This window comes from Dermochelys coriacea, chromosome 2, assembly GCF_009764565.3.
Source record: "Dermochelys coriacea isolate rDerCor1 chromosome 2, rDerCor1.pri.v4, whole genome shotgun sequence".
Classification (NCBI taxonomy): Eukaryota; Metazoa; Chordata; order Testudines; family Dermochelyidae; genus Dermochelys; species Dermochelys coriacea.
The window spans coordinates 272,241,073-272,265,605 of record NC_050069.1 but is presented as its reverse complement, the minus strand read 5'-3'; the positions used below and the strand labels follow the sequence as shown (position 1 = coordinate 272,265,605).

Sequence of the window (24,533 nt, the reverse complement as noted above, 5' to 3'; positions counted from 1 at the left end):
CTTCCGCACTACTCTGCGCTGATTAGGCTTCAACTGGAGCATTGTGTCTAGTTCTGGGCCCCACGTTTCAAGAAAGATGTGGACGAACTGGAGAAAGTCTTGAGAAGAGCAACAAAACTGATGAAAGGTCTAGAACACATGACCGGTGTGGGAAGATTGAAAAAGATGGGTTTGTTTAGTCTGGAGCAGAGAAGACTGAGAGGGGACATAACAGTTTTCAAGTACATAAAAGGAGGAGGGAAAAAAAATGTTCTTAACCTCTGAGGATAGGACAATGGGCTTAAATTGCAGCCAGGGCAGTTTAGGTTGGACATTAGGAAAAGCTCCCTGTCAGGGAGGTTAGGCACTGGAATAAATTACTGAGGGAGACTGTGGACTCACCATCATTGGAGATTTTTAAAAGCAGGTTAGACAAACACCTGTCAGGGATGGTCTAAATCAGGGATCTCAAACTTGAATCACCACGAGGGCCCCATGAGGACTAGTACATTGGCCTCAGGGCCGCATCACTGACACCTTTCCCTGCCCCCATCCCAACCCCTTCCCCAAAGTCCCCACCCCAACTCTGCCCCCTCCCTGCCCCTATTCCAACACCTTCCCCAAATCCCCGCCCCAGCCCCGCCTCTTCTCCACCTCTTCCCCTGAGCGCGTGACTCCCCGCTCCTCCCCCTCCCTCTGGGAAAGTGCTAAGTGCTGCCAAACAGCTGTTTGGTGGTGGGAAGGCCTGGAGTTAGGCAGAGGAGCGGGGACATGGCATGCTGGGGGAGGGAGGGGTTCCAGGGGAGGGGAGCTTGGCAGCTGCAGGAAATAACTTGGGGAGGGAGCCTGGGGAGCTTGCTGGGCCGCAGGAAATAACCCTTCAGGCCACCCTGGTCTAAATAATACTTAGTTCTACCAGAGTGCAGGGGACTGGACTAGATGACCTCACGAGGTCTCTTCTAGCCCTATGATTCAATAAGCACTGCAGCCTATTCTAGGCCTCACCAAAGCACATACGAATGGCCACACTGGGTCAGACCAAAGGTCCATCTAGCCCAGTATCCTGTCTTCTGAGAGTGGCCAATGCCAGGTGCCCCAGAGAGAATGAACAGAACCCGTATTCATCAAGTGATCCATCCCATTGCTCATTCCCAGCTTCTGGCAAACAGAGGGTGAGGACACCATCCCTGCCCATCCTAGCTAATGGTCACGTGCACATGAGCATCCAATTCTGGCTGGACAGGTGAGCAGCAGGCACAGTGAGCTGAAGCCCTTGTTAGGTTCATGCTGGCTGCACAGCCTGGGAGCCAGGAGGGTGCAGAGAGAAAAGGCCTGGCAAAGACAGACCTAGGAGGTGTGTTACCTCTGTGTCCGACCAGCTTCTCAATATTTCACTGAAGGGGTCCTGGGTGGTTTCTGCTGAGAGCTGAGAATAAGCTGATGCTCATGGTCATTGTGAGATGCTAGTAGGGGAATTAACCCAAGCAATATGTAAAATGTAGATGGGGAAGTTGCAGAACTGTGGAGGTGACACTTGTCCCCGGGGGAGGGGGTCTCACAGCTAGCTCAAGCAGCGGTGAAATGGGAATAACTAATTGCCAGGACTCTGAATGCCCTGGGGGCAGTTATGAAGCCTAAACTCTAAAATTGTCTCCTTTGAAAGTTGTAATACAATTAAACTCTTTGAACTGGCCTACTTGCGGCCTGCCTCCTGCTGACTGACTGTAACTAACTGGGTGGGAGGGGTGAGTTCCTTGTGCTTTGAGCTGGTTACTCAGCAATGCCAGTGCCTTAGCAAGAGCAGGGCTGCAGGAGAGGAGCAGGCTAGCCTAAAGACAAGGGTGTGTGTGCACACTGCAGCTGGGCCTGAGCCTCCTGGCCCTGATAGACAGGGGCCAGCTAGCCCACTAAGGACAGCAGCATGGACCCTGCCCTGGGGCTGCAGCTCAGGTGTGCCAGTGACCAAACCCCTCCCTCCCTAGTCTCACTGGGATAGAGAAGGGAAATTGGCACTAGATTTCACAAGTAGCCAGTGCAGCTGCAAGAGCAGCAGCCGGCAGAGGGCTTCTGTCCTAAGGCCCAGAACAGGTCACTGACTGCTTTGGGGCTGAGGCCTGCAGGGCCCCAGGTCAGTGTGTAGAGGCCAGAACTGGAGCTGGAGGAGCAGGTGGGGGGATTGTTGTTCTTGTTCTGTGCATTGGGAGGCCCAAGCAGGAGACCGAGAGAGACAAGCAAGAACCTGCTCCCCTGGGGGGCATCTAGAGAGGCTCCTAGTGGGTGCTGGGGGGAGCCAGGGGTGGGCCATGCTGCTGGGAGCTGCAGTTCCTGGGCTAGGAACAAGCTTTATGCCAAGGACTGTGGCTGCTGCAGGGCTTAATTACTAATGAAAGAGGTGCCTGGGTTCAAGCAATTTTTTTACTTTCATAACTGACGAGGCAAGCCCAGCCCTGCCAGGTCTCTGAGCTGCCGGGACTTGGCACAAGTTAAGCACTTGGCCACGCCCCTGCAGTGCACCAGCTGCAGGCACAGGGCCAGCAGGTGAGAGGAGCTCCTGGGTTAGGCACTGCCCAGTGGGCTCTGGAGGGGGTCCGGCAACAGAGACAAGATGGAGCTCAGGGTGGATTCCACAGGGTGGGGGAGCCAGGGCAGCTGGGGGGCAGGGCAGGCCCCTGCCAGCCTGGTGTGCCCTGGGCCTCTGCCAGCATTTTGCTGGGGGCTGGATCTGCCAGGCTCCATGTCCATCAGCAGCGGGATTATGCCCCAGGTTGGTGCTGGGCTGTGAGATACCTCCCAACCCCTCCCCCCCCCAAGCCTGGGGAATGGGAAGGGCAGCCTCTAGCCCAACCAGCAGGACCCAGCCCTGCCTTCACTGATCCAGAGGGAAACGGGGCTGGGGGCCCCTTGCTAGTGCAGTGCCTGTAGGGCTCAGCCAGCCCCTTCTCCCCCCCCCCTTGTTCTGTGAAAGCTGCAGCCCCCTCTGGCAGCAGGTACCGCTGGGAAAGGCCGCAGCACTCATTCCCCGGGTGGAGGGACCCCTCACTGGGGCAAGCTGAGCTCCTGCCTGGTGTCCACAGAGCTAGCCCCCTCCTGGGGCCTGGGTGGGGAGAACAGAGCGGGACCAGGGAGCCTAGAACGGTCCTGGGTGTGACGGGATAACTAGACCAGGCCAGGCACCCAGGGGCGGGGTTTCTGGGCCCCCCCCCGGAGGGACTAGGACTAGGATTGGCAGTTGCGGAGTAATTAGCATGCTCGACCCTCCCTATTAATCAGGCTGGGCGGGGTCCGTCGCCTCCCGCAATCAGGGGCAGGCTCAAGGGGGCAATCAGCGCCAATCAGCACCAATTGGGGGGGGCTCTAGCTCCGGTTCGGGCCCGGGACTTCGCCGAGTCCCGCTGGCAGCAGTTGGGGGGCGGCCAGTTCCTGCGTGCGGGATTTGAGGAGCTGCGCCCTGGCCCGTTACTTCGCCCTGCCCCCATTATCCCGCCTCCCCGGACCGCTCCCCTCATTATCCTCCTGGCCCTTTGCCCCCCTCGGTCCCCCGTTCTCCTCATTATCTCGCCCCCTCGCCCGTTACCCCGCAACCATTCCCCCCATTACCGCCGATGCCCACTACCCCCTCGGTCTCCCCGGTCCCCCCATTATCCCCGCTCCCATCCATTACCCCCTCCCCGTTGTCCCCCCTCCGCCCATTCAGTCCCAGCCAAAGCGCCGCAGAAAGGCTTGACAAGTGGCCGGGCGAAAGCATCTGTCTGGCCGCGCCGCCCCCGTCCCGCCCGCCCCAGCCTACAAAAGCGCCCTTGTGCGGCTCCCTTGTGCTCCGGCCTCAGTAATTACCGATCATCAATCAGCGTTAATCACAGCTGATTAGGCGGGAGGGGGGCGGCGCCTTCCCAGGCCGGGCGCGCCGGAGGCCGGGCCCTGCCCCCCGAGCGGGCTAAGGGGGAACTCAGGCGTGGCGTGAGGAAGATGGATGAGTCCGGAGGGCGACACCCCGCCCCCCCACCCCCGCGCTGAGCCGGGCTGCGGGGAGCCTTGGAGCGCGCCGCCACTCCAGCCCTCGAAGGCAGTAGGCAGGCAGCGCTGCCGGGGCTCCGGGGCACGGGCTGCGGCGCAGGAGCCTAGGGGTGGCGAGCCCGAAGCTCGCAGGACTGGGGGGATCCTGAGAAAGAGACCCGAGAACCCAGGCATCGCGCCCCGCGCAGCGCAGAGGGGGATCCCTGCGCAGCGCAGAGCCGGGGCACCGCGGGCCCGGGAGCAGCCGGGCGGCCCAGCAAGTTGGCGGTGGCTGGATCCCGTGGGGAGGTGGGGGCGCAGCCAGCCCGGGAGGCGCTCCGCGCCCGCTCGACATGCAGAGACCAAGCGGCCAAGGGGCCGCCTTCTCCATCGACTCGCTGATCGGGACCCCGCCACCGCGCTCCGGCCATCTGCTCTACACCGGCTACCCCATGTTCATGCCCTACCGGCCGCTGGTGCTGCCCCAGGCGCTGTCGCACGCGCCCCTGCAGTCTGGCCTCCCCCCGCTCGCCCCGCTGGCCTCCTTCACCGGCCGCCTCACCAACACCTTCTGCGCCAGCCTGGGGCAGGGGGTGCCCTCCATGGTGGCGCTCACTACGGCGCTGCCCAACTTCAGCGAGCCCCCCGACGGCTTCTACCCGGCGCAGGAGTTGCCGGCTGCGCGCACCAATCCGGAGCCGGGCTGCAGGCGGAGCGCCGAGAGCCTGGAGGCGGAGGAGCTGCCCCCGGCCAGGGACAAGGGGCCTCCTGAGCAGCCGCTACACTTCCCGGACCCCTTTCCCAGCCTGGCAGGTAAGAGCCGGGCTGCAGCCGCAAGCCCAGTCTAGGCCAGCGGAACTTTCTGCGGTGTGGACGCTGACCCCTCTCACGGGTGCTGCAGCCGGGACCGGAGCGACCTCCTGGAGCAGAGCGGAGCCGCTAGCCCTGTTCCCTGGGCAAAGCGCGGCTCGGTCCCTGCCTTCTGGGGGTAGCGATCCCACCCGAGCAGCCTGGGCGCGAAGGGGATCCGTACCCTTCGTCGGCTCCGGCTACTGGGGCAGGGGGCTGCTGCGGTGGGGAGCGATCGGGCGCAGACGGAACGGGAGAGCTGGGGGTGGAGGGAATAAGGGGGCTACAGGGGAAAGACCTGGGAAAGGAGGCACGAGGGAGGGGCTCTGCGGAAGAGACACCCCGGGAACAAACAGAGTCGGAGTTCGGGGGGGGGGGGGAGTCCTGGGAGGCGCTGGGACGAGGGCTGAAGGAGGGGAAGGGATCCCGGGGACGGGTTGTGCTGGTGTTGGAGGAGGGTAGGGGGCTGCAGTAGGGATCGAGGGTCCGGAGGCGCAGAGGGGAGCGATGGGCGAGTGTGGAGTCTCCTGGGAGAAGGGGGCTGTGGGGTGGATTAATAAGGAGGGGCAGGTGGAGCCGGAATTAGGGAGCTAAGGAGGACTGCCGGGGGGAGAGGGGAAACAGGGTTGGAGTAAAGGAGGCTGTAGCGGGAGGGGCAGGTGGAGCCGAGGTTCATGGGCGGCAGGGGAAGCCGGTGCTGGAGTGAGAGGAGTTGCAGGGGGAGAGTGACCGGGGGGCTGGAGTAGCCGAGGTTGGGGTGTAGGAGGCCGGGCAGATCGGGGTGTGTGGGGAAGGGGTCTGTAGGCGTGGAATAATCCGGGGGGCAGGGCCCCGGGGGCTGGTGGAGCCGCCCTTGGGGGGCATAGAGTTGGGGCAGGGGGTAAGGTGGCTGCAGGGGCAGGTAGACGTGGGGGGAGTGGCCGATAGGGCATGGGACGGGAAAGAGGTTCCGGTGGAGCCCCCTCTGCTGCGCCTGGGGCGGGAGCCCTCAGATAACCACAGCTGTGGGCTGGCGGGGGGGGGCTGAAGGTTGCGGGCCGCCCCCCGCGGGGATTGCTCTAGAGGCGGCGCAGGCTGCGGGTGTCTCGGTCCTTCCGCCCCCAGCCCCCCTCTGCCCCGGGCGGGGGAGGGGTCTCCCTCCGGAGCAGGCTCCCACCCCGGGCTGCCCTGGGGATAGAAGTGGCCGGGCGTGTGGGAAGCCCAGGCCCGAGGGAGAAGGTGCGGGACAGACCCGGCTGTAGCGGCCCCTCCGCTCCGGGCAGCCTAAAGGCGCAGGAGACACCTCCCCCAGCAGCCCCCGGCGGGACGGGACCCAAGTTCCCGCGTGTGTGTCCGGGGGTGTTCGGTGATGGGTGTCTGCGCGCGCCACGGAGGGAGTGTCTGGCGGGGATGGGGTGTCAGGTGAGTGGCTGTGCCCAAGGGTATCTGGCGGGGGGTGTCGGGCGGGTGCTCCGAGGGGGTGTGTGCGCAGGCGGGTTGGGGGTGTCCAGCGGAGATAGAGTTCAGGGGGTGCAGGGGTGGCTGTGCCCGGGGGTGTCCGGAGGCAGGGGTCGGGTGGGCTTGTGCGCCAAGGGGTGGCGGAATGGGTTGGATTTCCGGCCCGGGGTGGGTCTGCGCGCGCGGGGGTGCGCGGGGCGGGACTTGGGAGGGCAGGGGGTGCCCGGCGGGGATAGAATTGCGGGTGCGCAGGTGGCTGTGCCGACGGAGGGAGTGTCGGATAGGTGGGTGTGACAAGGTGCGGCGGGTAGGTGGGTGTGGCGGGTTGGGGGGGTGTCGGGTAGGTGGGTGTGACAAGGTGCGGCGGGTAGGTGGGTTGGGGGGGTGTCGGGTAGGTGGGTGTGACAAGCTGTGGTGGCATGGGTTGGATTTTCGTGTGCGCGCTTGTGGGGGGGGGGAGTGCCCGGCGGAGATAGAGTTCGGGGGTGAGCAGGTGGCTGTGCCGGGGTCTCTGGAGGGGGGGCAAGGTGTGGCGGCATGGGAGGATTTCTGGCTGGGGGTGGGTCGGCGCGCGCGGGGGTATCCGGGGTTTGCGGGGGTGGGTGTCGGAACGGGAGGGAGGGTGTCCAGCGGGTAGCGCTAGGGGTGTCGGTGGTTGCAGGTGGGACGTCTGGGAGTCACCCCCCCTCCTCTCCCCGCAACCGCTGGCCGCAGCTCAGCTGAATGGTCCGGAACCGGGCCCCGCCGTGCGTCCTGCAGAGGGTACCCGGAGTCGGGTGCAGGCCCCCCTCGGCCCACTCCCAGCACCAAGGCACGGCGCTCTCCGAGGTGCTGGCGCCCAGCTGTGGGTGCTGCTCCCCAGCGGCAGCGGGGATCGAACTAGGACCGGGTCTGGCGGTGCCGGGCGTCCCGCCGGGACGGGACAGGAGCAGCTGGCGGCTTTATTCCCAGCGCAGCGGCCGGAGGGTCCAATTCCCCCCTGACCCCATCAGAGAGAAGGGGACCCACAGGCCTCCTGCACCGCTCGGGCAGCCAAGCAACTACAACCTGGGGGCTGGCAAACCCCGGCCCCGCAGAGCGCACCGCAGAGCGTCCAAGGAGCAGCTCCCCAGTGGTCGTGGCTGCAATCACCGCTCCGGGGAGCCCCCAGCCCGCCGCAGGGAGGGACCTACGGGGGGCGGCGCGGGGCGCTTCTAGATCTCAGCAGCGGAGCCCCCGGAAGCCCCGGGGAGTCTGGGGCCGCCTCATCAGGTTTCCCCTTGTCAGGAAACAGGTGCTCGCCTGCGGCTTCTCCTACTTCTCCTAGCCAGGTGCTTCCCTGGGCCCCAGCCGCCGCCTCTGGCTTCCTCCCCAGCCTGCAGGAGGCCTGGCTGGAGTAACCTGGGGGTTTCTCGGGGGTGCGCGGGGGGGGCTGCTTAACTTCTTGTTTGTGTCCCTCTGAACCGGCCCAGTCTCTCTAGCTCTTCGCAGGCGCGTGTTCCCTGCCTCCGGGCGCCTGCATCGCCTGTCCTGAATTCCGCCGCCTCCCCTGAAACCCAGTGACCGGCTCTAGGCACCGGGCCTTGGCCTTTCCCTAGCCCGCCCTTAACCCCCTAAAGTCACATTCGCTTGTGTTACCGCTGGGCTCAGGGCTCCTGGCACGTCTCTGATGAGGTTCCAGGCCCTTCCCCAGCACTGACTTAGACCCCACCAGGTGTACATGTGGTTAGCATGATTCCTTCAATGGGCATTTCCTACCCTGATCACTGCGAAATGCCATGCCTGCCCGTTCCCAGGCTGGGCCTAGCTCCTCAGTCTTCTCTGGTCTCCTGCAACCTGAATAACTGTGTGTCATGTGCAAGCTTCCCCCTCCTGCTCGCCCTCCTCTGCAGACCAGAAGGGTTTAAGCCCTGGACCCGGACCCAGTCCAGCTGATCTTTTAACCCGCCTCTTGGTTCTGCCCTTCTCTGGTTTCTGGTCTATGACTGAACTCTCACTCTCATCCTGCCTTTACTTAGCTCCCTCCAGAGCATCAGCAGTCTTGAGAAATCCAAACAAACTGGCAACCTGTTCTCCTTTAGCTATAGTTTTTCATGCACAAAGGATTCTGATGCCAGAGACGTTTTCTAGTACATTTCCTCTGCAGAAGTCGGGCAGCCTTGTATTGGGGGTGCAGGGGCTGGGTGCTCTGGAACCCTGGGAATTAAGTCAGAGGGGGCCTCTGACAGTGTGACTCCCCTCGGGGCCTGCTCTCACCAGGGCAAGCCCCCTCCTCCTGGATCTGACCTCGGAGCATTCAGCCCCCTGCTCACACCATGAGCCCACCTGGATAGGAAACCGGGGGAAGCCTTGCATCCCCCCCAAAGGGCCCTGCACCCCACCTCCGCAGTTACAAGTGACTCTCCGCCAGCATGTAAAACAGAAGGTTTAATAGACAACTGGAACACCGCATAGAACAGCTCCTGTTAGTACAGAAATCAGGAACATTTAGCAAAGTCCATCTTGGTGGGGGGTCCAGAGTTCTTACCTCCCTACAAAGTCCCAAGCCAAGAGACTGACTCGTTTCCAGCAGCCCAACCTCTGACACACCCAGCTGCTTCTACTAGGTCCCAGGTTGTCTCTTTTCTGGGCAAACAGGTCACCTGAACTCCACCTCTCCTTGCTCCAACTTGTGGCAGCCGGTTGGGGGGGGGGGAGGTGGGCCTTGGCCATCAGTTGCCAGGTTAGAGAGTATCCAGTCCTCATCTGTATGCAGCAGCTAGAGGCAGTGACACCTGCCCACAAGGGTCTCTGCAAACATCACACTCTTGTCCCACTTTGAGGTATTTGTGTATAGATAGGGGAAACTGAAGCACACACAGTACTCATGGAAAAAATTAAGACCCTTCCCTCCCCTGCCTCCCCACACTTTGTCTCTGGTATCTCAAGTTCCTCTGTTTATAATTCTATTTTAAATACATTGGTTGAAACTGAAGTAAGGCTCACTGGTCCGTAATTCCCAGAATCATGACTTGTACCTTTTTCAAAGATAGGTATAAAATTGGCTCCTCTTCAATCCTCTACTGTGATTAGCTGCTTTTGTTAGCAGCTCACCTACTTCAGGTCTCTTGGGTATTTAAATATTTTGTTCTGGTGACTTGTTGCTTTTTTTAAACCAGTTCCAGCACCTTCCCTTTTACACCTTGGTCTCTGACAGTCTTTTGAAAATCTAAATAAATTGTCAGGCGGTCCCCTTTACCTATTTACTTTATTGACATGTTCAGATAATTTTAAGATCAGCAAAATTAAAGGTCTAGAAAATCTTCCCCATGAGGGGAAGATTCAAAAAATTGCATTTGTTTGGTCTGGAGAAGCATGAGAAGGGATATAACAGTTTTCAAGTACCTAAAAGGTTGTTACAAGGAGGAGGAAGGTAAATTGTCCTACCCGCAGAGGTTAAAGAGAACAAGAAGCAATGGGCTTAAATTGCAGCAAGGGAGGTTTAGGTTGGATGTTAGGAAAAACTTCCTACCTGTCAGGGTGGTTGAGCACTGGAATAAATTGCTTATGGAGGTTGTGGAATCTCCATTATTGGAGATTTTTAAGAGCAGCTTGGACAAACACCTGTCATGGATGGTCTAGATAATATGTAGCCCTGCCATGAGGGCAGGGGACTGGACTGGTGAGGACTTCCAGTCCTATGATTCTAAACATGATTTTCCTTTGCAGACAATGTGCTGGTTAGACCCTCTCCTAGTGTGATCTACTAGGTGTTGTAATAGACTATTTTTAAATTATAACTTCATCCAGTTTCCCAGGTACAGATGTGAGGCTGACTGATCTGTAAGATCCTCTTTTAAAATGCATTTGCTACCCTCCAGTAGTTGCATCCGATGAAGTGAGCTGTAGTTCATGAAAGCTTATGCTCAAATAAATTTGTTAGTCTCTAAGGTGCCACAAGTCCTCCTTTTCTTTTTTCCTCCAGTAGTTGGTGACAGTAGCTGGCTTTTAATAAGAGGTTGTATATTTTGCTAGCAGCTCCACACTTCCTATACAAATGCCTTCAGAACTCTGTGATGGAGCATCTGGGCCAGGGGACTTGTGGCTTTTGTAAATGATCAGTTTGCTTCAGCACTTCTGCTACCTTGATCTCCTTGAGCACCTCAACTTTATAGTGAGAAAAGAGCAGGGCCAGGATGGGAATCTCTGCATGGAGACCGATGCAAAGAAATTACTTTGCTTCTCAGCAATGTTTTTGGCTTCCTTAATTGCTCCCTTTCATCCCCGGTGATCCAGTGGACCCCCACCAATTCTTAACAGGCTTCTTGCTTCTGATGGACATAAAGAATCTCTAGTTTGTTTTTGCACCTGTTACATGTGCATCTGTGTTACTTCTCTGGCCCCATCACCTTAGCACCTCCTGGGTGTGGCAGGGCAGGTCTCCCTGTGGCACAGATGGGGGAGTGAGGCACAGTGACTTGCTCAAGGTCCCAAAATAAGCCTTTCGACGAGCAGGGAATTGAACACTGGCCTCCTATATTCTAGGCAAGGACCTTAATCACTGGCCCATCCTTTGCTCTTTGCTGTGAAGCCCCACTTTGGCCCTTCTAGCTCCCCTCTACCAGCTGTGCCTGTTTGGTTCACTGGGGCAGGTTTCAAGGATTTCGGTGTGGCTCAAATAGCCTGGCCCCCCTGCTATTTAGCCCTATTGGCTTCCTTTTCACTTCCTGCTCCCTTTTGTTCCACAGCTCCTCTGCCTTCAGAGCGTCTTATTGTCCTGGGTTACTCCAGAGCATCCATGCCCCTGCAGGGATTTTACTGCCTCTGCAGCTGACCCGAGGGCCTTTCTGAACAGCTGCTTTGTTCTATTGCAGTCCCCTGTCAGTGTCACTTCATGGGGCCTCACCTCCTCCAGGCGTGGAACCTCATTTGATTGTGGTCACTGCTACCACCACTTCTAGACTCAGCGCCTGTGTTCCGTCAGACTGTTGGGACAGTGGGTGCCTAGGACCAGCCACTCCACAGAACAGTGGCCAGAAGCGTTACATGGGCGTTGATCCGGTTGCTATTCTCCCTTCTAGCCTGGGCTCTATGACAGCGCCAGCATTGTTCCGTTGTGCCTCTGTACTGGTAGCTGGAGCCCCCGTTATCAGAACCAGCTGCTGTGGGAGCCTTTGGCTGGAGCCCTTCTCCCAGCAGTGGAGCTCTTTCCTGCCCTCCTCTCTCCCTCCTGTGTCACTGGTACCCGCATGTCCCACTGAGCCAGGCCCCTCGCCAGCACTTGGTAGCAGCCCCTGGAGGCGCTCTGTTGCGCTGCATGTCGCGGGTGAATGGTGGTGCTAACAGTGACTGCAGTTTGACCATGAGGATTCTTTGGCTGGTCCAGTCTGTAGGTTTCCTCTGGCTGGGGAAATGTTAAATATTTGTCATAAGCAGATTCAATGAAGGTGAAGTTCCCAAGGGGCAGAGCTGAGGGTGGAAAGAAACCTGAGAGAACCCCTTGTGTCCTGGTAGCCCTCAGGACTGGAGAGGGACAACTGGGCTATGGTTCCACAAACAGCTGTGTCCCATTCTTTCTCTCTCCCCACCCCTGCACCTCCCAGCCAGGCTGGGTCCCCAAAGCACATGTGCGGTGGTTCAGCTTTTCATAGTGACTGTGGTGGTTGCACATACGTTGCTGGGCCCCTGTGTGGCAGGTTGTCTGGCTAGTGTTAGACTGAGACTTTGGAATCTGTGGCCCTGATGTCCAGAATGGATGGGACAGAGGAGATGTGGCTGAGGGAGGAGTCCTCAGTCCCACCCCCCAGCAGGGAGGAGAATAAGACAAGGTCTGCCTGTTCACAGCTTGTGGCTTCTTGAAGGCTGTGGATTGTAGAGGGTAAGGTAGGGGCTGCCCAGCCTTGGTGTCAGAGTAACCTGCGTCTCCTTCACTGACAAGCCCATGGGTGCTGCTGGCTGCCAGGGGGAGAATCTGTAGCTCAGGGAGAGGCAGGCATGGCTCTTGGCACTGGTAGTATATAGTACCTGGCTCAGAAATGGTTGGAAGCTCTTTTACTACACCTGGCTTGTGAGACGCTGAGGGGTGCGGATGTCTGGGTCGCAGAAGCGAAGGATGGTCAGAGGGCAGCAAAGCACAGACTTGCCCCAGGAGTGAAAGGTGCCACTGACGGGCCTCGAGGGGACCTTGACGCCCTTTTATTGACTCTCGCCAGGGTTCTCGGGCAGGTAAGGGAGCTGTTGGGGTGGGAGTCCTCCCTGAGCAACCAGTTAGTCACATGGTGACTAGTCGTGTGTATGTGGGGGGTGTCCCTACAGTGCCTAGAGATGAGCTGGGTGTTGTTCTGAAAGTACAGGGCGAGCTGTGATGGACCCCCGGCAGACAGGGACAGGCTAGTACTGTTGGTCTCCCCGTTACTGAGGTTAGGCATGGCAGTGCCATGTGTGTAGATCTGAAGGTAAAGTGGCTCCTACCTCTGTGATGGGGTGTTGCCGAATCACTGTCCTGGCTCCACCAACTCAGCTGCTTCTTGGCCCCCAGAGCGTTTCCTGCAGCTGGGCTTGGCCATATTTCTGGGGCATGGAAACTCTGATGTGGTCTGCTCTACTTAGAGCTCTGACAACTGCAGGACAGCCCTGTTTCAGGGAAAGATGGGCCTGGCCCATATCTCAGCTCTCTGCAGCAGCGGCCAGGAGACACCCTCTCAGAAGGGATGTGTTCAGCCCAGCTGCTAGGACCTAGGATGCTTTCAGCACCTCCAGGGATGGGCTACTAGCACTAACTGGCGGCTGCCCCAGCCTAGCTGCCCTGGGGTTGGTGGTGAGGAGCTCAGGTATCAGCAAGGGCTGCAGAAAGAGAATGGAGACTTGTGCCTGAACAGGGGCTGTCTGAGGTCCCAGCGCTGGGCCCCAAACATCTGCTTACTGACTGGGGGCTTTATGGGGTCTATCTTCCATGCTGAGTTAACTTGGGGGACTGGCACCCAGGTCTGAGCACCTGGACTGGCCTCGCCCAGGTGGGAGGCCTGGTCTACAACTAAAACTTAGGTCAGCCTAGCTACATCACTCAGGATGTGAAAAATTTGCACCCTCAAGACAGTTCAGCCATCCTAAGCCCTGGTGTAGACACCGCTAGGTGGATGGCAGAATTCTGTCAGTCTAGCTACTGCCTCCGCCGGGGGTAGAGCAGGTACAGCAATAAGGAAAACCCCTGCTATTGCTGTAGCAAGTGTGGATGCTATCACACTACAGAGGCAGAGCTGCAGTGACTGTGGTGTAGACAAGGGCTGGGTGTGGCACTCAAAGGGAATGTCAGGGTTCACTGACTTGTGCCCTGTCTCTTTATGGGTTGGAGCACTGTTGAAGAGGGAACACAGAGGGGAAGAAAGAAGACTGGTTGTGTCCCAGTGAGACTGAGCTGGTGTGGGGCTTAAGCAGGCTGTGTGTCTCTGTTGGCTTTTTTTGTTATACATATTTAAGTCCAATAGAACCTGTGTTCTGAAACCATCCTTGGACTGGGAGTGTAACATTAACACCCACCCTGCAGAACCCTCCCTGCGTTCCTGTCCTTGCTGGGGCTACACTGACTAGTCTGTGTCACTCAGACATCTCCGGACACATCCCAGGGCTCTTTTCCTTTCCTAGTGAGTTGTGGGAGAACTTCTTTGTCCTTCTGGGAGCACAGGGGAATTGTGGGAAGGCATTTGTCACAGTCACCAGGCTGAATCTCTGGAACTGCTCTGTGTGAAGCCAGTCAGGACTCTGTTGCAAGGGCAAGAAGCTTACATGGCTTCCCCTTCCTGGGTCTGACCTTGGATCATTCAGCATCCCTGTTTTCACCATGGTGAGTCTGCCCAGGTGGGGCTCCTGGGAAAGCCAGAGGGCCCTGCACCGCAACTCCAGTCAGCTGTGACTCTCAGCCAGCATGTAAAACAGAAGGTTTATTAATCAACATGTACACAGCATAGAACAGAACTTGTTAGCACAGAAATCAGTGACTTTCAGCCAAGGCCATCATGGGGGGGACCATAAGGGGACCCAGACGCCCAGGACTCTCCTTCCTAGAGTCCCCCACAGCAGACTGAACTGGACCCAGCTGCCTGCCCTCCGACATCCCCATTGCTCCTTCTCTGGTCTTTGTCTTGCTTCCCAGGCAAAGTGTCACCTAGTCACATCCCACTCCTGGCTCTCAGGTTATGAAGGGCCCCGTCCATTGCTTACGTGCAGGCAGCTGGAGCAGTCTCACTGGCCCCTGAGGGTCTCCGCAAAAGTCACACACCTTTTATCCCCACTACCTAGCCATTGGTGCAATACACAGGGAAACTGAGGCACACACAGTATTCATGCGAAACAGTAAGGCTCACATACAACACAATAAGGAGGAAAACCCCACTTTCTTGCAGCATCGGAGGACTATCAGCACTCAGGTGATATAGCCTGTCTTCTCCCTCCCTTATCAGCCTGAGTGAAAGCCGCATGGGGTGTTAGCTGGCCTGCTGGGGCCATAGGCTAACCCAAGTGCAAATCTGCCACCACCCTCCAGTGAGAGGGTTTTCTGTGTGGAAAGGAAGTGGTTGGGGCAACACCCATCCCAGCCTGGGCTAATTCTGCAGTGAGAACAGACTGATTGCTCCTGGAAGCTCCAGTCTCTGTTGGGTTTGTCTTGGCCAGTTGGCCTTGTGCAATCTGGAGCAGGTGGCTTTATGCTGGAGCAGCTCTGGGTGCTGGACCAGCGCTGCTGGCTCCTGCAGAGACTGCGCTGCTGGCTCCTGCAGAGGCTCCGCTCTGGCCTGCATCTGTGGAGCTCCTTAGCTACTTGACCTGGGGCTAAACCCAGGCCTGCTCTGCTTATGGATGCTGCCAGCTGTGCCAGGAGAGGCTGTTGGTTGGCAAAGCCTCCCGAAGAATTTGTGAATTCCCCGGCGCTCGCCCTGTGCCTGGGCATAGATCCCTTTGAGCTAGCAATGGGGAGAAAGCAAAACCCTGTCTGCAATGAACTCTTTTTGCTTTTCTTTAGCTCCATTACTTAAAACCTTGTGAATCTGGCACCACTCCCCTGGCAGAACAGAAGGGGATTGTTTTCCAGGAAGGCACTGGGAGTAGAGTTTGGGTTTAGAATGGACATGCGTGGTTCTGAACTGAAGAGAATGGGCTATGCTGCTGGGATGATTCTCCTGGAAGCCTGGGCCAGCTTCTTGGTGCTGTTGCTTCCCATCCTGCCGCTGCCCATGTGCGGAATCAGCAGAAATCCTGCGAAAACCCAACATCTAGTTTGACAGTTCCAGTTTTTGGCAAAAGTAAATGTCAGATTTCCACCATTGACTGTTCATGCTGTGCTGGGGAGAGACTTGCCATGTGCTTTTGGTTCTGTTCCTTGACTGGGTGACTTTATATAGCTATAACCACAGCACAACCTGCAAACACTAGCTAGAGCAGCAGTTCTCAAACTGTGGGTCGCGACCCCATTTTAATGGGGTCATGAGGGCTGGCGTTAGACTGGCTGGGGCCTGGGGCCAAAGCTGAAGCCCCACTGCCTGGACTCGGGCTTCAGCTTCAGCCTGGGGTGGTGGGGCTCAGGTTACAAGCCCCATGCCTGGAGCAGCAGGGCTCAGGTGGGCTCATGCTTCAGTTCCTCCTCCTGGGGTCATGCAGTAATTTTTGTTGTCGGAAGGGGGTTGCAGTGCAATGAAGTTTGAGACCCCCTGGGCTACAGCAGAGGAGCTGTGGGTGGCGCTGCGTGGGTAGTGACCATGCAAAGGGCAGAGGGTCTCTGCAACTGCAATAGTGGCTACTCGGACTCTGCAGTGTTGTTATTGCTCCGGGAAGGAATTCCCAAACTTTAGCAAATGGGAATTTAACAGATTTTCTGATTTGTTTGCACTGATCACACATTAAAAGAGAGCCACCTCTCTGCCCTGAGAGGCTTTGTTTTGCCAGAGTTAGGTAACGGAACATGCAGAAGAGAACCAAGGGCTTACAGTGGAGCACAGATTTGAGAGTAAGTGATCAAAGGCAGCTGTGAAAAGGCTGGTCGGGGTCCGCAGTGTCCTAGCGGGAGCATCGTGTGTAAGACATAGGAGGTATTTGTCCCACTCTGCTTGGCGCTCATGGGGCCTCAGCTGGAGTCCTGGGTCTGGTTCTGGGGGCTGCCCTCTAGGAAAGTGGATACATTGGAGAGAGTTCAGATGAGAGCAGCAAAAATCATCAAATGTTCAGAAAACCTGACCTGTGAGGAAAGGTTAAAAAAACTTGGCATTTAGTCTTGAGAGAAGAAGACTGAGGGGGGCTGATAACAGCCTTTAAATGGGTTATTACAGGCTGTCCTAAAGCGCATGGGGATCAATTGTTCTCCATGGTCCCGGAGGGCAGGACAAGAAGCAATGGGCTTAATGTGCAGCCAGGGAAACCTAGCCAGATTTCCTAGTATCTGACCTAACTCTCAGGGGAGTTCAGCTCTGGAACAGGCATCCCTGGGAGGATGTGGAATCCCTGTCACTGGGGGGTTTTAAACCCAGGTTGGACAAACCCCTGTCAGGGATGGTTTACTTGGGTCTGCGTCGGTACAGGGGCTGAAGGTGAGGACCTCCAGCCCTACGTTTCTAGGATTCAATCTGCAACTGAAGTAAATGACAAGCACCGCTTACTTCCCTGTAACATGGTAAAGTCAAGCTAGACCAGTGGTCCCCAAATTTTTTTTCTGTCCCCCCCCCTTATCCATAATGGAATCTGTTTGTGCCTCCTCTTCTCCCTCCTCCCCCCCCCCAGGCAGTTGGAGGGCCAGAGCCACAGTCAAGAGCTGGAGTGGGGGCTGGGGCCAGGGGTGGGAGCTGGGGCCAGGGGTGGGGCCAGAGTGTAGCTGGGGACAGAGCAGGGCTGGCTGGTGCTCCCTTCCCACTCGCCTTTGGGGCTGGCCCAGGCCCTGCCACGTGCCCCCCCGACATTCCCAGGAAAGTGCTCCCCATAATCTGGGGACTACTGAGCTGGCCAGACTCTGCTCGGAACGAACACGTCCAATGAAGAACCTGCTGGAGGCTGGCTCTGGGGCACAGTTGAAGTGTCCGTGACACAGCATCCAGGAGGTGCTCTGTGAGCGTGGCTAACGCTAGCTGGAATGGCGAGCCCTCGTGTCAACAAGGGCAGCTCAGAACTTCGGCCCAGCTGCAGGGGATGGGAAATGACACACTTATTCCCTGGAGGAGGCTGAGAGCTGCACCCTGCTGGAACTGTTAGCAGCGGCCAGGCGGAGATGGACATTGCAGTAACTGTAGGGGAAAATGACTCTCCCAAAGCATGTGCCCTGCCCCCACAAGCACACGCATGCTGCAGAGCCTCCAACTCCAAACAGGCTCATCCCGTGAGCCTTGGATCTGCTGAGTCTGGGCTGGAGCCTGGTGACTTCCAGGCACATGGGAGGGAAGGCACCAAAACCAGAAATTGTCCCTCACCTTTACCTCCCCTCCCTGGCATGGGCTGCATGGGGCAGGCTCCTCCAGCTATGCCGGTTCTGGTGCTTTGCACTGGTGCTGTGGGGTAGGTGTAGGAGGGAGTGACGGGGTGAGCCCTAGTGCAGACACAGCATCGCTGTTGTTCCACGGGGCTGGTTCAGAGCAGGTGGCTAAAGTGCTGGGCGCTCCCTTGCCCTTGGGACCCGTGTTGCTCCCCACAGGGTCACAAGTGCGGACAAGGCTCTGAGTTGGGGGGTGTTGACCCAACACTTCTCCCTTGGGGTTTCCCAGCAGGCGTCTCCAGAGCAGACTGTCTCCTTTTCCCCGCGCAGGTGCCCTGGCTAACACTGTTTGTCTTGGCTGCAGATGGCAAGGCGTACAGCTCAGACGAAGAGAAGCTGGAGGTGAAATCAGCAGAGACCCCGTGCAGTGAGAGGGAAGAGGAGAGCTCTGCGCCTGACAGTGAGGACGAGAGCTTCCTGGATGGAAGCAGCACCAGCTGCCTAGGGCCCAAGCCCAGGGCCAAGAGCAGCTCTGGAGGGGAGCAAGCACCTCCTGGCTCCAACCCAGGGAAGAGCCGCCGGAGGCGCACAGCCTTCACCAGTGAGCAGCTGCTGGAGCTGGAGAAGGAATTTCACTGCAAGAAGTACCTGAGCCTGACAGAGCGCTCGCAGATTGCCCATGCCCTCAAGCTCAGTGAGGTGCAGGTCAAGATCTGGTTCCAGAACCGCCGCGCCAAGTGGAAACGCATCAAAGCCGGCAACGTCAACAACCGCTCCGGTGAGCCTGTCCGCAACCCCAAGATCGTGGTGCCCATCCCTGTTCATGTCAACAGGTTCGCCGTGCGCAGTCAGCACCAGCAGATAGAGCAGGGCAGCCGGCCCTGAACCCCCCCGCCCACATGCTCCGGGCTCCACTCAGAAACTCTGTGGGAGGAAAACGCCAAATGCCCTGGCTGCAAACGAGCAGGTGTGTGCCATGCCCAGCAGCGGGGCCTGCCTTGCATGGCCAAGCAGGACTGACCCAAGCTCCCATTCCAGACACTGCAGCAAAGGGAGAGGCTCCAGTGCAGACCCTGGGGGCGGTGCTGCAGGGGGAGTTTTAACCATTTGTGCTCCAGCTGCTGCTCACAAACCTATCTGTAAATATCCCTTATTTATTCTGTGTAAAGTCTGTACATATGGAATTGTCTGTCGGTCTGTCTGTCTGGGGGAGTGCAGGGCTGCCTCCAGGAGGGATGGGGCTCTAGCTGGTGCGGGGCTCTGCTTGTACCGAGCCCCTGGGTTCCTGTGTGCAATGATCAGTCTGTGGGTTCTCCAGGCCCCTTATCTCTGCATGCCGCCCTCTCTTCCCCCACCCCTTCAGCCCCTCCTCCCTGCGGCAGGGCAGGGCTGCACAGAAGGGGTGGATGGCATATGTATTCTCTCACTGTCCGTAAGGTATCGCTGTGACTGGCTGCGTCTGTGCCACATCCATGTATAGTTGTGACTTCAATAAATTATTTTCTATGGAAAGGAAACAATATTCTTCCCTGCCTCCCTGAAAGGAGAGGCTATGCGTGGATACCATGCTGCAGAGGTGGCCGGGGGATGGGAGGTGGCAGAGGGGGAAGCAGCTCTCGGCCAATGTGTGCACGTGCTGGAAATGCACCACACTAACACAGCACGGTGCAAATTCAACACAGTGCATATTACATGGCTTAAAACCTGGCTGACCTCCAAAGGTAACTGTATGGGCTGCCATTTCCCAAGGAGCTTTCTGGATGAGATCCCATAGATGGGACTGTTCTTGGTCTAATGCTATTTCAAATCTTACTAATGATCTAGTCAAGAACATAAACAATTATTGCAGGTGCCACAAAGCCAGCCAGGGTGAGCGACGATGGGGTAGGTCAATTACACAGTGGAGTCGGGATTGCTCATGGAAACACAATGGGCTTTAATACACCTCGGTGCAAGGTACCTGGAAATAAGGTGTCGCCTTTCCCCAGGCAGGGGAATTAACCATGGAGCAATTTCCCAAGGGCTGTGGTGGACTCCCCATCCCTGACAAGTGGGTATTTGGCTAACAGACCTGCTCTAGGCATCAGCATAGATCACTACAGGTCCCACTGAGCTTGGGGCATCTCTGACTAAGGTCACAATTAGGAACAAGGACACTGGTCATGCTGCTGGGGGGAGGGGTGAGTCTTTTCAGGTAACTCCTTCCAAGGTGGAAACCAGCTGAATTGGTAAAAAGAAAAGGAGTACTTGTGGCACCTTAGAGACTAACAAATTTATTAGAGCATAAGCTTTCGTGAGCTACAGCTCACTTCATCGGATGCATTTGGTGGAAAAAAACAAATGTTTTTTCCACCAAATGCATCCGATGAAGTGAGCTGTAGCTCACGAAAGCTTATGCTCTAATAAATTTGTTAGTCTCTAAGGTGCCACAAGTACTCATTTTCTTTTTACGAATACAGACTAACACGGCTGCTACAGCTGAATTGGGACTCCTTTAAGGTTAGCCACAGCATACCCCCAGAGGCTAATGAGATCTATAAGCAGGGGACTCTCCTGGTTGACAAACGCCGCCAGGACACGAGGATTTCTGCTTGCAGACTGTGCTTCTCCCTGAAGACAGAGTGAGAACCAAGGGCTGGGGGCTGGAGCAAAAGCCAGTTCAAACCAGACATGCTTTCAAGTGAGGGTAACTCGCCATTCGGTCAGCTGAGGTGGGGCCGGGTGGATTCTCCATCACCCTATCTGTCGGCAGCCCTGGTGACTGGGAATGGGTACAGGTGATGGATCACTGGGCGATTCCCTGGTCTGTTCATTCCCTCTGGGGCACCTGACACTGGCCACTGTCGGGAGACGGGATACTGAGCTAGATGGACCTTTGGTCTGATCCACTGTGGACATTCTTATGGCTGTGCCCTGCCTCAGGAAGGGGGGCTGGATGCAGGTGTCACGGGGTGCGAGTTGCTGCCTCAGGCTTTGCGGGAGCCCTGACAGGATGCTCAGAATCATTCTTCTGCCATGACAGCGGTAACTCGACGAACGTCCCAGGGTAGCCTGAGCTCCCCTGTGCCCCGGGAGGGATCAGAAAAAGGGCGAGTTGCTTATTTTCCTCAGCGGCAAGTAAGCCCTATGAGCTTCATGGATCTCAAGCCAGAGTGACCATCCACCCTAATCTGTCTGGCCCCCACAGAGCCCAGGGCTGAGCATCTTGCGCCAGGGATGCCAGCATCCAGCCCCTGCATCTGCCTGAGCTATAGCCAGTCTGTTAGGGAGCAAGGCCCTGCCCCTAGCTATCCCTCCCCCCCCAGGCAGCAGCTAGTGCTCCCCACAGCCCTTCTGCGAATGCTCCCCTGTGGGGCGAGGGGCTGGGCTGGGCCTGCCTCCCAGCAGCACGGGTGGAGCCAGGCGCCTGGGGTGCTTGGCGGTGATTAAGTAGCCGTCTCCCACCACAGCCTTGTTGAATCTCCCTCGTGGTGACACAGCGGAAGAGGGAGCCCCAGGCTTTTAAACCAGGATGAGGCTAGAGTCACAAGGGGGCGTCTCTGTCCAACATTTGGGGGCCAGGGAGCTTCCTCAAACCCCTGCTCAGCTGCTGTCTCACCGGGCATGTGTACCGCTCCCTGAGAGCCGCTTGGCAGCTCATGCCAGGTCACTTGCTGCATGTCACAACAAGCCATTCCCTGAGACACACACTGCGGCTGCTAGGAGCAGGCCCTACACAAATGGTGGGTGAACATGAACATAAGCGTGGCCAGACTGGGTCAGACCAAAGGTCCATCTAGCCCAGTGTCTGTCTTCCAACAGTGGCCATTCCCTAGAGCCAGGGCTTTGCGCATCCACCCGGCATGTGGGGAAAACCAGGTTCTGTCTGATGGGAGCAGGCCTCTGAATGCATGTCTCCCATCTCCCAGGCACATGCCCTGCCTCTGGGGCTGACAGGCAATGCTGGCTCTTAATCGCTCCAGGGGCTGCTGTTCCACTCTTTATAAAATAAGTACATGGTCAGTGGGCCAGAGCCAGAGAGAACAAATCTATAGCCCAGTGCTCCCAGCCCCAGCCCTCTGTGGCATGAGCTAGCACTTCTGTTCCCACTCCCACCCCTGGGTTCACCAATCCTGCTGTGACAAAGTGGGAATTTTTTGTAGTAATTATTGTTAAGCCTATGTGTGGCTCAGTTTCCCTGACACATTGCATGGCTGCCCAGCAGGGGAAAAGGTGTATATTTGCTCTCCAGGACGATTAAGTAATGTGCATGTACATGCATCCTAGCAGACTGAATGGGTCACTAAAAAGGACTGGTTGAGGCTGACCCACATTAGTGGAAAAGGTGAGAAGCCAACGGAAAACCGTCCATAGGACACTGACATCTAGCAACCACTGACCCAGAGCAAGGAAGCTGAGCCGAGACCCAAGGACTGTAAGGTGTGGGGGTGAATCAGAGTTGGCAGCAGCACCCACGTATCCATGTTCACTTGTCCTCTGATGCATCACAGCCTGGCGCATGCCTACAGCCCCCCACCTCCCCCTGCCCCTGGCAGCACCCATGTACCCACATTCATGCTTCCCCCAATGCATCACAGCTACCGCATGCCTGCACCCCCTGCTGCCCCCTGCACAGACACACTTGAGCCCACTCCTCCAGGATGTGGCTGCCCTCCCCCGTGCTCTCCCACAAGCTGATCTCCTGGCCCAGTCCCACCAGCTCTCAACACCTCTGCTCCTCCAGCCTCTTAATCCCTATCCTGCCGCCCCCCCATCCCTGAGCTTCTCCTCCCCACTAGCTCCAGCGTCTGGATTGGGCACAACCAGATGCCTGCAGCATGGCGTTGACTGATGTCCTTTTCCCAAGGCTCCAGGCTCTCACGCTCAGGGCCTGGGACCCCTGGCCTCCCACTGCAGCACTGTGCATCCCAGAGGGGCTGGCAACAACTGCTCAGGGCTGGGCCCAGTGAGGCATTGGGGTCAGCACTGATCCCCCCCCCCAGGAAAACCCTGTCAACCCCTGGCTCTGGCATTGCAGCATGGTGCTACCTAGCACCATGCTGGAGAACTGACTGCATGGGGGAGCTGTTCCCCCCCACACACACAGGTTGGGATGTGGTTATTGGCCTTGCCTCTTCTACAGGCTGCGTCTCTCCCCTGCCTGCCCTGCCCAAGTCACCCGGAGTTGCCTGCACGAATGCCAGCTGCTGCGCTCTGCACAGGCATGGCTCTGGCTCAGGCCCCTGGAGGGATGCTGCACACCTCCTCCACACCTCCCGCTGCCCTCACCCCTACCGCAAGGGCTGACCTGGAAAGAGGCCACAGGAGCCCCTGCGCCTCACCCCAGATCCAGCCTCAGAGCCCTGTCTGCCTGGAGGCTGGGGGCCAGCCCTGGGCTCTGCCAGGGCCAATGGGCAGGGTGGCCCCCCCCTCTGTGATCCCTGGCTACCCTATCGGATGTCTCAGGGAGGCCTCACTCAATGTAGAGCTGATGGCCTCATTTGCCAGGCCTGCAGGCCTCTCCTCAGCATCACCCAGCCACCAGGGCAGGTGGCAGACCAGCAGTCCAGGGGTGTGCTGGCGAGGCCTGATGGCACCAGCTGAAAGGCCCACTCACAGTGTGGAGCAAGCAAGCCTGAGGCATGCTGAGCAGCGTTCCTTTCAAACGTATATGTGGGCACCCAGCCACAGACGGAGGGTGACTGAGGCCTACAGCAGGGAGGCCAAAGGACACATTTGCATGGAGCTCCAGGATGGGCATGCAGGAGGGCTCAGCCCAAAGTCATTAATAACACATTACCTCATGGCCAAGAAAGGCAGCCATACGGGTTTAAAAACTGACATGATTCAGAGGGGGAGTGAGGGCAGCTGTAAAAAAAAACCATAGACCATAAATGGCTGAAAGGGGCCATTGATACTAATGACTAGCAATCAGAAACTAGGCACAGCCGCACATGGATAAGGAAAGCAAAAGGCCACAAGGCAAAATCGATGTCCAGCAGCGAGAAGGACAGTGAGGAGTTTTTGAAGTGCATTAGGAACAAAAAGAATCCTAGCCATGGTATTGGTTCAGTATGAGGTGGAACTGGTGGCTTTGGCAATAATAATGCAGCAAAGGAAAAAGTGTTCAATAAATATTTCTGTTTTTTATTTGGGGAAAAAAACACTGGTGTAGTTATGACATATGATATTGATGCCACTCACTCCATTCCACTAACAGCTCAGGAGGATGTTAAACAGCAGCTACTAACCTTAGACATTTTTAGATGAGCAGGTCTGGATGACTTGCATCCAAGAGTTTTAAAAGAGCTGTCTAAGGCATTGGCTGACCCATTAATGTTGATTTTCAATAAGCCTTGGAACACTGGGGAAGTTCCATAGCCAATATTTTAAAAGGCTAAACGGGATGACCCAGGTACTTATAGGTCTGTCAATCTGACATTGAGCCCTGGCAAGATAATGGAGTGACTGATACGGGACTTGCTTAATAAAGGCTTAAAGGAGGGTAATGTAATTAACCTCAATCAACATGGGTTTATGGAAAATAGACTCTGTCAAACTAAATTGATAGCTTTTTTTTGATGAGCTTACAAATTTGCTTGATAACAGTAACAGTGATGATGTAATAAATTTAGACTTCTGTAAGTCATTTGACGTGGTATTGTGCGAAATTTTGATTAACAAACTAGAACCATACATTAAATGGCTCAGTGATCGGTCTGAGACTGTTGTCACTGGGCAGGTGTGGGGTTCTATGGGGGAGGGAGGTCTTTGTTCTACACTCGTTAACATTTTTATCAATGACCTGGAAGAAAACATTAAAGCACCACTGACAAAGTTTGAAGATGGCATGAGGTTTGGGTGAGGGAAGGGGTAAATAATAAAGAGCACAGGT

General features: G+C 57.0%; 1 protein-coding gene across 1 annotated transcript; it reads left to right on the top strand.

Moving 5' to 3' along the window:
- Positions 1 to 3,778: 3,778 nt before the first annotated feature.
- Positions 3,779 to 19,176, top strand: GBX1 (gastrulation brain homeobox 1). The gene is made up of 2 exons (XM_038391037.2): positions 3,779 to 4,785; positions 18,024 to 19,176. The coding sequence occupies exons 1-2, from the start codon at positions 4,326 to 4,328 to the stop codon at positions 18,542 to 18,544; spliced, it is 981 nt and encodes a 326-aa protein (XP_038246965.1). The 5' UTR covers positions 3,779 to 4,325; the 3' UTR covers positions 18,545 to 19,176.
- Positions 19,177 to 24,533: the final 5,357 nt, after the last annotated feature.

Coding starts and splice junctions, on each gene's coding strand:
- GBX1 (XM_038391037.2), top strand. CDS start 4,326: ATGCAGAGACCAAGCGGCCAAGGGGCCGCCTTCTCCATCGACTCGCTG. Junction 4,786..18,023: donor CCCCTTTCCCAGCCTGGCAG/GTAAGAGCCGGG, acceptor TCTTGGCTGCAG/ATGGCAAGGCGTACAGCTCA.